Source organism: Notechis scutatus, chromosome 2 (genome assembly GCF_049901735.1).
Source record: "Notechis scutatus isolate UNSWTSFEM ecotype Mainland chromosome 2, rNotScu1.2, whole genome shotgun sequence".
Taxonomy (NCBI): Eukaryota; Metazoa; Chordata; class Lepidosauria; order Squamata; family Elapidae; genus Notechis; species Notechis scutatus.
In genome coordinates this window covers 124,667,103-124,682,698 of record NC_142010.1, presented here as the reverse complement: position 1 = coordinate 124,682,698, position 15,596 = coordinate 124,667,103, and the positions used below count along the sequence as shown (strand labels likewise).

The 15,596-nt window shown below is 36.8% G+C and overlaps 1 protein-coding gene across 2 annotated transcripts; it reads left to right on the top strand.

Moving 5' to 3' along the window:
- The first annotated feature begins 513 nt into the window (after positions 1–513).
- Positions 514–15,263, top strand: APOH (apolipoprotein H). 2 transcript variants are annotated; one of them, XM_026678785.2, is made up of 8 exons: positions 514–610; positions 4,029–4,205; positions 7,204–7,300; positions 9,172–9,248; positions 10,562–10,750; positions 11,316–11,495; positions 14,094–14,285; positions 14,899–15,263. In XM_026678785.2, the coding sequence occupies exons 1-8, from the start codon at positions 547–549 to the stop codon at positions 14,961–14,963; spliced, it is 1,041 nt and encodes a 346-aa protein (XP_026534570.1). In that variant the 5' UTR covers positions 514–546; the 3' UTR covers positions 14,964–15,263. The 2 variants fall into 2 exon arrangements, with proteins under 2 accessions (XP_026534570.1, XP_087812219.1); XM_087956093.1 differs by lacking the exon at positions 10,562–10,750.
- The last annotated feature ends 333 nt before the right edge of the window (positions 15,264–15,596 follow it).

The window sequence follows — 15,596 nt, the reverse complement described above, 5'->3', positions numbered from 1 at the left end:
AACAAGGGGTAATAGAAAAATGCTTTGTATTAAGAGGAAACCAATTTCACCCCTTTTTTGGCATGGAATGTTGCAATAACATTCACCCAGTATTTGTATATGTTTCATATGGGGGTTTGTGTAAAAGGGTTAGAAAGGGTGGAGATCAGATAGACTTTTTTGATTCTAAATTCCTAGATCTTGTTAACCATCCAAGCACGCCAATCTCTGACATTGTTTCTTTGAATTCCTACCATTTAAAAATCATCTGTCTGTCCACTATATTTGATCAAGATTGAGAAATGAAGTGATGGGTTGCAAAACATTTGCCAACATACTAGACCTTCAGACTTAATTATATCTCAACTTTTGTAACCATTGCAAAAGACTGTGCAAGACTTCCTATGAAATTTATTTACTCAGCGGTATAAGGATCTCTTTTTTCTTTGATTGCTAACAATATAAACAAATGTAGGAGGAAGCTAATATTTAGCTTTGCTTGGTATTTATCTCAGCAAGCAGAGTACTGCATTTGGATTCGTTCTGAGGTTTTGCAAACCTGCAGTCATGTTTCTAGTTCTGTTTAGCTTATGCTTAGTTGGAATAACCCATGTTGCTCTTGCGGATAAAGGTAAGTGTTTTTGCATTTGTTTTAACAAGATATTATATTTCTTGGAAACTGGTCAGAATATTGTGGCATGAGATTTTTGTAGATCTCCCCCTCCATTTTCTTAAATGGTGTCTATGCATGTTAATTTGCATGTATGTATTTACGCTCTGTTTATGAAATCAAAAGTGTTGACCTTATCTATTTATTTATTTTAATTTTTTTTATTTGGTTTGTCAGTTGCTTACAAGATAATAGGTATAAGTAAAAACATAGTTATGAATACATGGATACATATAAGAAAAATAAAAGAAACAATAGGACAGGGGCGGTAGGCACGTTGGTGCGCTTATGCACGCCTCCTATTCATGAATTCGGTTGCAGAGTCAGTAGAAACTTGCCTACTGAATATTTCCAAAACATGCAAAATAGGATTTTCATCTTTGTAAATTGCTCCTACAAATCTCACTAAAGGATACTAAAATGTTGCTAGAAATTATCTGATCAACCATCTGAATGCTAAACTAAGTGGCATATCGATGCAGCTCATTCTTTTTATATTGTTTTCTAAATAGCTCAGTGATCCAGACAGGGAACGTGGCCCAGCACTGTCTCCTTTTCCCTTTTCTCACGGGTGATGTCCCCAAATAATCTCCTTCTCGCATTAGTAATTCAGGAGCCATTTTTTGCTGGGGAACAAAGTGAGACAATTTTTATCCCCATTCTGTATCTTGTGATTCTTTCTTTCTTCAATGCAAACTATAAGTACAGTATTTTGAACATAGGCAAATATTTGTGTGTCTTTCACATCTCTAATTTAACTCGAAGCCTTAGCTTAGGACCTGTTTTAACATTAAATAAATTTTTCAACGTTGGTTAACAGGTTAAATAAAATAAAAGGAGAATACTTACAGGAGCTAGGGTTGGAATTGAGGGGTCCTTGAAGCTTTCTGAGCTTGGTTGTTTTCTTGCAGTCTTTCATTGTCCAAACTAGGTAATATCATCAATGATAGTCAGACTAGCACTGATGATATTACCTAATTTAGGTAATGGTTAAATAAAAGATTAAATTTAATCTAAGTTTTAATTTTTTATTAACTGTTTTAGTTCCTTTTTTTAAAATAAAAATATCATCTCCCTCACCAGAGTAGAAAGACAAGTTGTCAGCTGAAGAAATAAAAACATAAAATATACCCCAAAGTATGCTTATGGTTAATGCTATATTATGTTACTGTTCCAGATACAAATATTCTGTCTGATAGCTCTCCTGTTATTAATAAGCAAGGCTGCAGTTGCATGAAATTTTACAGAGAATTTTGAGCTAGGGACTTTGTGAATTGTACTGTAGGATTTAATTACCAAGCCAAGTTGTTTCATCTAAATTTGTGGACTCATGCTTGAAACATAGCAGGAATGAAGAATCTTGGTGAGGGGGAGGGATCTGAAAGTATTCAGAAGGCTAAGGCTAAGGTGATATGCAAAAGTGGAAATATGTATAAAACACAATTGTGCAGGACCAGGATCTCTTCCCCCACACCTTCCCAAGGGAAGGAGAACCAGGAAAAAAACAGCAAAACCAACCAAAGGTAATAATAAAAAAAATTGCAAAAACAATATTAACCAAATGGAAATTATTACAGAAATTAAACATAATGCTTTCAAAACATTGGTTTGTGGGGAAAATCAGATTACCACCAAATTTTGACCTGTTTTCCAAATTTTGTCATAAATTACTTCACGGGTAACTTAGAAATGAAATTGGCAAGGCAGGAATATTTGGCAAGACAATTTCTCCAGCTTGAATGAACAATTCTGTCAGCACATCCAAACTGCCTCCCTTCTCCTTGAAGAGAATGGCAAAATATCTGTTGATTAGGACAGTCAGAACTAAAAAAATGGTTTAGAGCCCGTAATATAGATCTATATATGCAAAATGTGCAATAAGATTTTTTTTTAAAGCTTCCAATTTTCTTTGCAGAATATACAAAATTATCTCTTATTCTGTAACCAGAAAAAGCTCTCTTTTTCTACTATCTATTACTGCAAATCAAACATTCATTTTTTTAATATTTCAAGCAAAAATGGGTTTCCAATCAGCATTTAATTCAGATAATGTCTTTTCTTCAATCAAAGAAGTTAGTTTAGCCATTTGGCCATGTTTCATTATTTTCACCAACCATTCCTTCATTGTGGGTAATGCTGAATATTTTCATTTTTGAGCCTATCATAATCATCTTACAGTTATCATACGTTAAAAAAATCCTGGATTTTTTTTCCAATTGTTATCAATCAGTCCTGAAGGAAAAGCTCTGGTTTTAATTGCATATTAATGTCTAATATCTTCTGAATCAATGTATTTGAGACTTCATTCTCATTTTAAATACAAATTTCGATCTGAAAGAGAGATATTTCATAAGATCTTAAAAGAATCCCTTTGTTTTTATGCCATTGTTATATCCATTATGATTTTCTGCAAAAAACTTAACCTAGATGAACCCTGCAAGATGTAAACCTTGTTATTTAACAGCTACAATTGAAGGCTATAAGTCAGTGGTGCTACTTAAGAAGGAAAATCAAGGATGGATACTTGACATATTACACAGCAAGGCAAATTTAGACATTTGGGATATGGCTTCTAGAAAAAAAGTTCTCAGACCAATTAAAATTAACAGATGAAGGTGCTTAAACACAAATTAGCAAGAATCCTTAATGTTCATCATTTCGTATAAGTATCTAAATTGTGTAGTGATTGGGGTCTCAAATGGAAGAGAAGGAGAGAATATGTCACTACAAAGTTTTCCACAGTACTTTTTATTCATAGTTGTTTCTGTTTCTTCTATCTTATCTTTCTTTCCTTTTGTGTTCCATTATCTTATATTTTATTCTTTAAAAAAGAAAGCAAATGAAGAATGATGGACCTTGATCCCACTCTTCCAAACTCTGATATACGGTTGTTGTCTAAAGAATTTATCTTGCTGGGCTTTGATGATTAAATTGACTTTGTTGTTAAAGAAATGGTTTGAATTAGCTAGAAATGTAAGGTTGTGGCTGTAAATTTTCCTGTGCTCTACTGCAGCTGAAAAACCCCCCAGAAGTCAGTGCTTTTCTTTTTCTTTTTCTTTATCTTGGTGCTTTTCCTTTTCCTTTCTTTTTCTTTTGTCTTTGTTTGTATTTTATCATACACTAAAATTTAATATTTTTAAAAAATAAAGAATCTATGTTGCATTCATGTATCCTTTGGTCTCATTTGTGAAAACAGACAATATACTCATTAATATTAATATTGAAATGAGATGGGTGGCAAATAAATTTAAATAAATAAACATCCAACCAGCCAAATAAATAAATAAAAATATTGTGGCTCCAGGAGCATGCAAGACTACTGTTTCATGTACCAACATATCTTTTCATACATGACTTGTTAGTGCTTGGTGTCTTCTAGTTTGCCCTAGGCCACCTGAAGTTCCTCTGGCTACCATCAACATAAATAAAGAAGCATACGTAACTGGAGAACACATTGTATATCAGTGTAACCCAGGTTATACTCCCCAGTCTGGCTCAAGGAGATACATATGTCCTTCATCTGGTATATGGCCTACTGTCATATTCAGATGTATACGTAAGTATGTCTGTAGTTTGCTTTTTTTGGTGCTTTTTCCACACAAATCAATATTTTTGCTTTTTTAAATAAAAAGCTATTGTGTTCTCTTCTCTATGAAATATCTCTAACTTTTGAATTTTCATGGCTGCCCCTTTGCCCCCTCTCCTAATCAAAATCATGAGAATGGGATCATATTCTTGAGATAAAAGCCTATCTGTGTATCAACATTCTAAGGGAGCTTTTGCTGCAGATCAATCCTAAAAGAGCTAGTTTGGTGTAGTGGTTAAAAGCATTAGACCAGAAATGGGAGCTCTAGTCCTGTCTTAGACACAAAGCCAGATGGATGACTTTGGGTCAGTCATTCTCTCTGAGCCCTAGGAAGAAAACAATGGTAAAAAATCTTGCCAAGAAAATTACAGTAACCAATCCAGGTAGTTACCAGGAATTAATGATGACTTGAAGGCACACACATGTAGTTAGTATGTAGCAATATACTGCTTCCTAGTGCTTTACAGCCCTCCCTAAGCAGTTTACAGAGTCAGCATATTGCCCGAACAATCTGAGTCCTCATTTTATCGACCTCGGAAGGATGCAAGGATGAGGCAACCTTGAGCTGATCAGGATCAAACTCCTGGGAATGGAATGCAGAGTTTGGCTGCAATAATGCATTCAAACCACTCCGTCACTACGGCTCTATTCATCAAGGATTGGACCCTGGGACTGAAGTCTATGCCACATTGTTTTAGAGGATCATTGAAGCACTTAAAAGGATGCAAATGACGAACTGTCTGCAAGGAATAGAAATCCTTCCATTCCCCACTATCCTGTCAGACTGAAGAAGCTTCTTCGATGAGAAGTGAAATATCTTCAAAAGAAAAAGCAAGAAAGTCCAGTTGCCTCCTGAAAAAGCACCTTTGGGACACAGCATGTTTGGTTAGGTCAAGGAAGCAGGTTAGTCCCTTGTGGGAACTTCAAAAAGGATTGAGGTAAACAGATCATGGGTAAATCTATCCCATTCCATCTGCTGTGTTGTTGAAAAAACAAAACCCAGTTATTCTATTGGTTTACCTGATCCTCCAACAAAACAATCTGAAGAGAAAGAATGGGGTTTTATGTGTGTGTGTGTGTGTGTGTCCATTTCAGTACTCTTGACTAAGACCTGGCAATTTCAAACATGCCTCTGTGATAGCAGCCCCATATACACCAAGTCAATCCAGAAAGTCTGAGTGATGTAGTAGAGTTTGGAATACCAATGGTATCCTGGTAGAAGGACTCAGTGATATTAATAACTTCTTGGAGAAGTTGGCTGCTTTGTTTTTAACCATTCAGTTGTATTGGACTCTTTGTGACATTATAGGCAAGTGCTTTCCATGCTACTGCCAAGCACAGCTTCTTTTGATTGTTGTATGTTCTACTTTCCATCAAATCTGATGTTATCAAGCCAGTGGGTTCTTTGTTCATCCTTTCTTCTTTGTCCACTAAACATTCCTAGCATTATTATCTTGTCCAAAGAATCCGCATGCACAACATGGCCAAAGTAAATCAGATGTAGTCTTCTGATTTTAGCTGCCAGTGATGTACATTCCATATTTTCAAAATGGCCATTTTAAAAAAAATTGATTTAATGGGATTGAATGCTGTCAAAGCCACCATGATGAAGATCTGACCGAGTTATTCCCTGATTTGGTTGAGTATGTTGTTAGACCCAGGTCAGAATCTAAAGTAAGCCACTTTATTCTGCCATCCATGGAGGAAAAACCTACAAACATCTCTCTCCTTTTGGAAAATAAAAATTATTACAAGGAAAGAAGGAGTCTAATCAAACGCTTTTATTGCATTTTCATAAGGTGTGAAATGTATAACCTAAAATTATTGATTCATTCTTCCTAGGAGGAGGATTGGGGTTTGCCCCTCCTTTATTTGCCCAGGTTACCCCAGGCACTTATGTCAAGCAAGAAGAGAAGGCATTGAAAATGGCAGGAGGTCTTCTGAGGATCTGTGCACATCCTCAGATCAAACAGTCACATTAATTGGGCAATCATCACCATGGGCATGTTAAATGAATCCACAATTGCTTTGGCTTCTAAGTTGGAACCTACTGTACCCATAGGCTTTATTTGCAATGGCCACCTCACTGGTCCAGATCACTGACGATCTATTACCCTTCTTTGAAATCCCCACCACCACCACCACCAAAGATTGCTTTTGATAATGCACAACAGATGGAAACATCGATAAAAGCTTTTCTTGCTCTGGTGAAAAAAGCTGTAATTATTGGTTTCTTTTTGTCACCTAGTTATTAAAAAGATTCTCCAATCGTGTTTAAAAGAGCAAACAATAGAGATTAGGCAAAAAAATAATAATAATGCAGGCAAACTATTCTGAATGGTGTGGCTTCTTGAAGCTCACATGACATTAGACCTTTTTCTTAGGGGCAAACTTTTTTCAAATAAATGATTGTACTAAAAATTTAAACCACTCCTATGGTATCTGCTTCCCAGCACTGACTTTCTCCAGAAGTTTCTAGCCTGGGAAAAAAAGCCTTGATTACTTGATCTCCACAGATCTCACTCATCCTTTGTGGTGTGTTGTGACTGGGACATCATTGTTCTTGAGTGCAAGCAGGTGAATTGTGCTATTAAGTTTATGGGTTTATATTGTCTTAGTTCATCAAGTAGAAAATGATCTATTGTTAATAAGTTAATAAACCCATCCATTGGAATGAATTGGCTTAACTTGGTGACTGCTTCTTGTATACGGTATATCTATTTGTCCCTTCCCCAGTTAAATATTAATATATTTCGCGGGTACTTACATGTATGGTATTCAGCTTTGTTCGGGTATTTTCCCATGTCATTATAGTTGTGCTTTTAAAGTTGTAGCAACGTTTCGGCAGAATCTCATCTGCCATCATCAGGCTTCTGTATTGTGTTCGTCTGTGAGTCAGACTTTTACAGCTGTTATATATATATATTTATATAAATAAATAAATAAATAAATATATCTATTAAAACAGCCAAGAAATGTCCCTATCCTGGAACCTTGGACAACGGAGAAATACACATCACTAACCTCAACTACCTGAGTGTCATAAACTTTTCCTGTAATACTGGGTAAGTTTGTATACCAGCCTATTGAAATGAACCTTTATCTCTCACAAATTATATTTGTAACATGTACTTCATGTTATCTATATCAAGAAAATGCATAATATTCTCTATTCTTATTCCCTTTATTAATTTTTAAATGAAGATCTTGCTTTAAAAATTTGTGTGTGTGTGTGTGTGTGTGTAATGGACATTTATTTCTAGTCTTAAACTAAGAGTTTCATAGTAAGTGTTCTCTATAAGTGTAGTAAGTGTTCTTGGAAGAAGTTGAAAGTAATTGCATATGTTTGTATTTTTATTTCTTTTTCTTCATACATTTTCACACTTTATTCCTATTCTTTTACCCTTTTATCATTTCTTTTGATAATTAAGTTGTGTTGTTTTTAATGCATATGCCTTGTAAAACGCAATACAATTATTTGGAGGAGGGGAAAAAAACATATTTAGTCCTTACAGGTTTTCCAGGGAATATGATAATATTGTTTCAGGAAAACAAATACCATAAGGGCCAGTTAGAAATCTCAACTTGTAGGTTTTATGACTCTGCTGGCGAAACAGTTTCAAAGGCGAGTTGTGATATGTTTCAAACACTATTAAAACGTGTAAAGTAGGAAAATAAAACCAAAACCAGGCTTTGATCCCAGTCCTGCAATACTATTTAACTCACCCAAAGTTGGAGAGTCTGGTGGCAGACAACCAACGTTCACTAGACATTCCATTCATGGAGCCTTACCCACCTTCTCCAGAAAGTCCCTAGGATCTCATGAAGCATCAAGGCCAGCCAATACTACAGGACCTCACTTGTCTCTTCCCTTTTGACCAGACAGGTAACAAGCAGGTGTGACTCAGTTGCTGAAGTCTGTCAACAGTTAAGAAGTTTGCTACGACTTCTATAATGAGAGGCTCCCCCCCCCCCGCTTTTTATTTTTTTCTCTAGACATTTTTTTCCCTATTTGTTTTTCTGAAAAACTAGGTAGGGAAATAAATCTGTCTCCAACCATAACTATGTGGGTGGGGTTAGTTGGACCAGTTTGCATCATTTGGGGACTAAATTTAGCCCTTCGTGAATGGGGTGATTGAGTCATCTGACACCTTCGATTGTGGTTTCCACAACATAGAAACCTCCTCACTGACACAGTTAAAGATATTTGTTCCAGAGGTTCAAAAGAGAACCCCAACAATTTTGCAAAGGTTCATATTGTGTTAAGCCATTTTTTATTTTACATTCATTTTGTTGAATAAATCCCTGTGGCTGGGCTGACCCAGCAGTATAAGTCACAAATTGTGTTTTGGAAACCACGGTGGCTGAATTTATATAAGAAGACAGGAAGCCAAACCGAACAAAATATGTTAAAGTGGAATGCAATAAATGCTCCCCAACTATTACAGGTCGTCCTCAACTTATAATCAATTGAGCCCAAAACTGTACATTTGCTAAGCAAGGCAGTAGTTAAATGAGTTGTGCCTCATTTTATGACCCTTTTTGCCACAGCTGATAAATGAATCATTGCAGTTATTAAGTGGTTCTGTGGTTCTGGTTTCCCCTATTGACCTTCCTTGTTGGAAGCCAATATGGAAGGTTGCAAATGGTGATCATACGACCCTGGGATAGTGCAGTTATCATAAATATAAGCCAGTTGCCAAGCCACTGAATTTTGATCATGTAACCATGGGGATGCTGCGACGGTTGTGTGAAAAATGGTCATAAGACATTTTTCTCAGTGCCGTTGTAATTTCAAATCATCACTAAATGAATGTAGTAAGTCGAGGACTACCTCTTCTGTTATTGCCTGACCCCCTGCATTTTTATTAGAAGATGTTTATCAAGCATGATGTAACCATTTTCAGAACTGCTCTCACAAGAGTTTTATATCCAGGTTTGTTCTTGAAGGGCCAACAAGCAGCCAGTGCCAGGTAGAAGGGAGCTGGAGTGAAAGCCTGCCCGAATGTTATCGTAAGTATGACAAGATCTTAATATAGACATGTAAAGAAATGCGCCGACTGTTTCACTAATTGGAATAGTGAATTTATCCAGGTATTTTAACTTTTCTCAATGTGCACACCTTTAGATGGAAAGACAATTGAAATAGGAAATTTATTTTAGAGTGATCTCAATCAGAAACATTCCTGAGGGAGACTTGCCCCATGGACTTTGTTTGTTGGAGACAGCTGGGAAGGTTCCAAATCATAATCACTTGAGCCCCAATCAGTGCAACATGAAATACATCTGGTTGCCAAGCATCCAAATTTTGATGTGACCATGGAGTGAAAACCGGTCATGTCACTTTTTTCAGTGCTGTTGTGATTTCAGATGGTCACTAAACAAATGGTTTTAAGTGGAGGACTCCCTGTATTGGTCATTCAATTATTTTGTAGCCCAGGTGTGGTAATTGTAATTTAGCACAATGTCCAAATCTGCTTTGTGCATTTTTCAGTTCTCTTCCAGGTTTATTCCTGAATAGCTACATATGTAAATCTCCTTATTCACATGATCAGTGAGAACCATTTGATGGATTTCATTATGTAAAATAAATAATGCCACAATACAACTTGAAATAGGGGATTGCAATAAAGTTTGAGGAAACCTTAACAGATTTGGTTGACATAGTCTTTACTCTAGAAACTCTTTTAAACAGTGGTGGGATTCAAATGTTTTTGCCACCGGTTTGGTGGGCGTGGCTTGGCGGGCGCGCTTTGCGCATGTGTGCACACACTTTGCGTGCACTTTGTGCAGCCACAGAGGCATTTGCGCAGGTGCAGAGGCATTCTAACTCACCTCCTGCAAGCCTGCACAATCCTGGTCGCTTCAGCAGCTGCCATGCGGTGCTCTTCTGTGCCGCGCAAAGCAGCTGTGCTTCGTATTCAGTGGATAAAGGTGACTATGGGAGCCCTGGCGGGTGGGTGGACCCAACAGCAGAGCCAGCAGAACTGGTTTGGTCTCAGCTGCTCATCGCTCCTACCGGCTCTCCAGAACTGGGCAGAACCAGTCAAATACCACCACTGTTTTTAAAAACTACACTGTATGCTGTTTGGCATTTTCTTAATAATGGATCACAATTCCACTGACTGCACATTAAGTTTAATCTCGAGTTTGGTGATGCAGTAAACAGACTATTTGCAGAAATCAGCTACAAGCATTTCATCTATTTAACAAGCACTCTTAAAGATGCAATTATATAATGAATTCCATAGGGCAAAAGTTTAAGTGTGATTTATAGCATTTTTGGGAGGGGCATTGTGTTAAACAGATTTGCTTTGTTTTTCTAGCTGTGATTTGCCCTCCACCTCCAGTTTCTGAATTTGGAGTTCTCTCTTACCATAAAATTGAGTCTGGAGAGACATTTGTTTTCCAAGACACAATCAGATTTAGTTGTCTGTTACCTTTTGCAATGTTTGGAAGTGAAACAGCTACCTGTCAGGCTGATGGAAGCTGGACTCCATTACCTGAATGCAAATGTAAGTCCTGTAATATAGTATTGGTAGTTGGGAATTTTGGGGTTGTATTGGCAATGTATCTTGACAGAACCACACCGGAGAAAACTGGGTTAAAGTAAGATTAGGTGAATAGCCTCTGAATGGTCTCCCAACCATCACCTAGTAGGAATTCTTTTATTAGGTCTCGATCAACTTTGGAATCAGGACATAAAGGACTTTTCTATAGGTAATCTTCAGCTGCTTGCCTCCAGTACATAAAGCAGCTGGACATAAAATCTCATGTAAAAATTGCTTCTCCAAATTTCAGCTCTCTCCTTTGGTCAAAGTGATGGACAGCTGTGACTGTCCTGTCTGGATTCCCTGCTTCTTCTCCTAGCTTGGGCCATCAGCAGAAGATACCCTGCAAGAAAATTTGGTTGAAGGTTTTGCTCTCAGCGAGATAGGAGTGCACCGAGGACAACATCCTCTGTTCTTGCTTTCCAAAACAGTACATGTTCCTCACATTGGGACAAGCAGGAAATATAGATTATTAGCCCAAAATGCAAGTCCTGGATTTCCCATTTTCTCTTTTTTTTCTTCCTAAAAGCTGTAGAATGTCCATATCCAGAACCAATAGAACATGGATTCATAAACTTTGCTCTTCATAATACTTTTCATTATCAAGATACTGTGAGTTATGGTTGTAATCTACCTTATATTATGGATGGAGCTTCAGAATCAAGGTGTGAGAAAACAGGAACTTGGTCAAATAAACCAACTTGCAAAGGTAAAACAGCATGTATTGTATTAGCTTTTGTTTTTTTAAATGTATCTTAACATAGATGAATGTTCATAATGATTAGACCAGTTTATTTAATTAATTTATTAATCCATAATATCAGAATTCACAAACGATGAAGAGGAACACAGAATGTTTACTAAATCTACAAATGACACAAAATGGGAATTATAGCTAATACCTTAGAACAGGGATCCCCAACCTTTTCGACGCCGCGCCCGGTTCCGACATCAGCTGGGCGCCGCGACCGGTGCCGGCGTCAACTGGGTGCCGCCATCTTTTTATGACGAAAAGGCGCTTCGGTGACGTCACGGAAGCGCTGTTTCGTCATAAAAAGATGGCGGCCAGCGCTTCTGGTGAGCTTTTCGGGTAGAAATGGCTTTCTACCGGAAAAGCTCACCGAGCATGGCGCCGCCATCTTTTATGACGAAACAGCGCTTCGTGAGCTTTCTACCCGGAAAAGCTCACCAGAAGCGCTTTTACCAAAAAAGATGGCGGCGCCCAGCAACCAGCGGCCCGGTAAGGCTTGTTCCGCGGCCCGGTACCGTCCGCGGACCGGCGGTTGGGGACCCCTGCCTTAGAAGACAGAAATAAATTTCACATGATCTTGATAAGTATAAAAACTGAGCCAAAAGTTGCATAATTGAATTTAGCAGAGATAAGTTAAAAACTTCACTTAGGAAGGAAAATCAAACACATAGAAATAAATATAGGAGTATCTGGTTTGGTAATCATTTTCATTTTAAAAGATTTTGGAACAGCATTGACTGTATATTGAATATGAGTTAGCAGAATGATAAGGCTAGAAAAACAATTTTTAAATTTATGTATTACAAGTAATTTTTAGATACTTTAGTCATTTGATTTGGTTTTATTCTGCTGTGGTCAGACTTAAGCACTGTTTCTGAGCATCACATTTAGGATGGATACAGAACTAGTTCAAAGAAGTAAAGGAGTGACATCAAAGGACTAGAAATTAAATTGGATAAAGAGAGAATGAAAGAACTGGGCATGTTCAGCCTTCAGAAGCTTCTTAAAGGATGTCACAGAGAAAAATGTCAAATGGTCTATTTTTTATTGAGTGCAGAATAAGCTAGTGGATTTTAAAGCTATAGGAACTTTAAAATATTTATTTCTGACAGTATAAAATGTTTGATTGTTTACTATTTATTTATCATCAGAATCTGGTGGCTTGCAAGTATAAAAACATGAAATAGAATCCTGAGGGGGACTGTCTTTTTCCAAGTATTTCTACCCATCCAGTCTGATCCAACATATTGGTCATGCTGTAGATCCCATCAGCCAAAGAGTGCTGACTGGCAGGAACCAGAAAACAGGCTTTTTCTGCTGTAGCTCCTGCCTTGTGGAATATTTTCCCCTCAGAGATCAGAATGGCCCCAACCCGGTGGGCTTTTCAATTTTAAAAGCTTGGCTATATACAGTTACTGTGCCTGGGGCAGGGGACATGTGAAGGGCTCTCTTATTTGGTTTTACTATTAGCTGAATAATCATCAGGGCTGCTGTTTGTAATAATTTACTTTGCGGATTTTTTTTTTACTGTTTTAATGCTTTTTAAAATTATTTTGTTTTATAATTATAGCATTGTAAGCTGCCCAGTGTGACTTAGTTGAGAACGGCAGCTATAGAAATTGAATGAATGAATGAATGAATGCAAGAATGAATGAAAGCACAATACAAAAAGATCAAGTCACTTACAGAGAACCTTATAATAATCAAACAGTACTCAACAAACTGAGGCAATGTTGGCTTTCAAAGGCTGTGGAAAATCACTCCATTTTTACACTTTCAAAATGATGCCCAAGTTATCACTAGCTACCTCAAGAAGAATGCTAGTCCATAGGATGAGGACCCCAGCTGAGATATTGCTAACTCTGGGTCCCCCCGCCCGTCTCACTTCCCTGGAGTGGGACCCACCACCATTCTCATCCAGGACAACTGTACCAGATGGGTTAGTTTTACCTGGAGGTGGTGATCTTGGAAGTACCTCAGAGCCAAAATCACTTAAGAGCTTAAAGTACCATAATAATAACCAAAACCCACCTTTGAACTACAGTGTCTACAGTACTGGTGTAACTTGGGTGTGATGACCTTTATCTATTTGCACCTAGGCTGCCATCTTCTGCATCAGCTGGAACTTCCAAATAGTCTTCAAATGTAACCAAGGTAGCTGGGAGAAATGTGTTCCCATCTCCTTTAAGTATAGCAACTGGGTTCCCCCCCCCCATTTGTCTCAGTCATTTTAAAGTATGAATCTTTAAGATATAATGTGTAAAGGTATACTTATTATATGTGATTAACTGCTTTGGAACACACACAATATAAAAAAAAAGGGTAAAATATTTTGGGTGATACAGAAGATATATATAAAGAACATGTTTAAATAGAGGTTGCTGTGCAAAATACACAATAGTTGAATAGCCGGCCTTTGACAACATTTACTTAATTTAGAAAATCACTAGTTAAATAAAGTAGTCAAATATTTCATATCTTATGGTGCTTTTATGATTGATGACCAATGAATTTTTTAAACTATGTACTTTATGTTCCTTCTTCCTCTTCCGGTAGCACCATGTAACATACCAGTGGAAAAAGCGACAGTGTTATACAATGGGCAGAAAATAAAAGTGAAAAAACTTAAGAGTATACAGCATGCTGAGACAATCTGGTTTTTCTGCCAAAGTAACACAGAGAACTGCAGTTATAAAATACCAGTTCAATGCATAGATGGCCAACTTCCAATCCCTGACTGTTATGAAGGTATGAACATGTTCTTTTTTATTATGGGAGTAGATGATAATAACGTTTTCTACATTAATTTTGTTGGCATTGTGGGAAACATAAAATTATTGGAAACATCCAGAGCTTCCAAGAATGGTAGGGGGCAAAAATGCCTAATAGGGGTTGAAAATTAAATTTAATCTATCCATCCATCAATCCCTCCATATCCCTCACACAGATTACATGAGATTTATACCTAAACATATTTGAAGCCACTGAGTACATAAGATACATTTGCCTGAGTTTTGACCACTTAATCTGTGGATGTGAGGAGCTTCACACCCCTTCCATAGTGGTTGTGATGTTACAAGAACATCATTTCCAAACACTGATGCGCTTGCTTCCTATTGCACCAATATAATAAGAATAAAGTTTTCCTGCATTGGAGGGAAAAGGGTATGATAAATGAATGTAGCTGTTATAATAATCATACCATTTCTAGATTAATTTCATAAATACAGGATGGCTCGCCCCTTTCCTGCAAATCAGATGTTGAAGAAGCAATCACATAAATATAGCTTTTCTAGAGCTAGATTATGTGCTTACTAAATAAGGAACTTGACTATATCAATGTATAACTTATTTTATACAGAACATAACTGGTTGGTATCCTTGTTCAAAAAAGATCCAGCAAACATGTCTCCATGTAGCAACTAACTGAAGATATCATCTTCCTATCCTCCATGACGTATCGAAAAGAAGTACTTATAAAGGGAGAATTCCTTCAAGATCACATATTATTTTTTCAAATACATTTACCAGCATATGTACATTTAATGCTCTTTTATCAAATATACGGCAAACAATAATAATGCACTGTTTACTTTGATGTGATTCTTTTAATATTTTGCTTTGCAAATTAATTTGATAAAACTACTAGACTGTATTGTAGTACGATGCATAAAACATCCTGACATTTTTCTAGCTTTGATTTAATAAAACACTTATAAATCTCAACTACGAAAGTTTCAAGGTACTTTATAAAAATACATTTCCAATCAGTAAGACTTCAAAGATTGTTAATTGACAACATTGTTACACACAACATTGTGTGTCTGATGAGACGTTCCAGGGTCTTGGGCACTTACCAACGTAAATTCTTCAGTTGAAAAGGTACTTCCTTGTATTGATCTTAATGAGCAGTTAGGATCATACTGAATTAGTATCTTTTAAATACGTGTATGTATTTATAATTTAGATGCATTAGGCTGTCCAGATCAACATTGATTCTGGCATTCTGATTAAAACAGATACAAACCTAAAAATGATAAAATAAACATGATCTCTGTA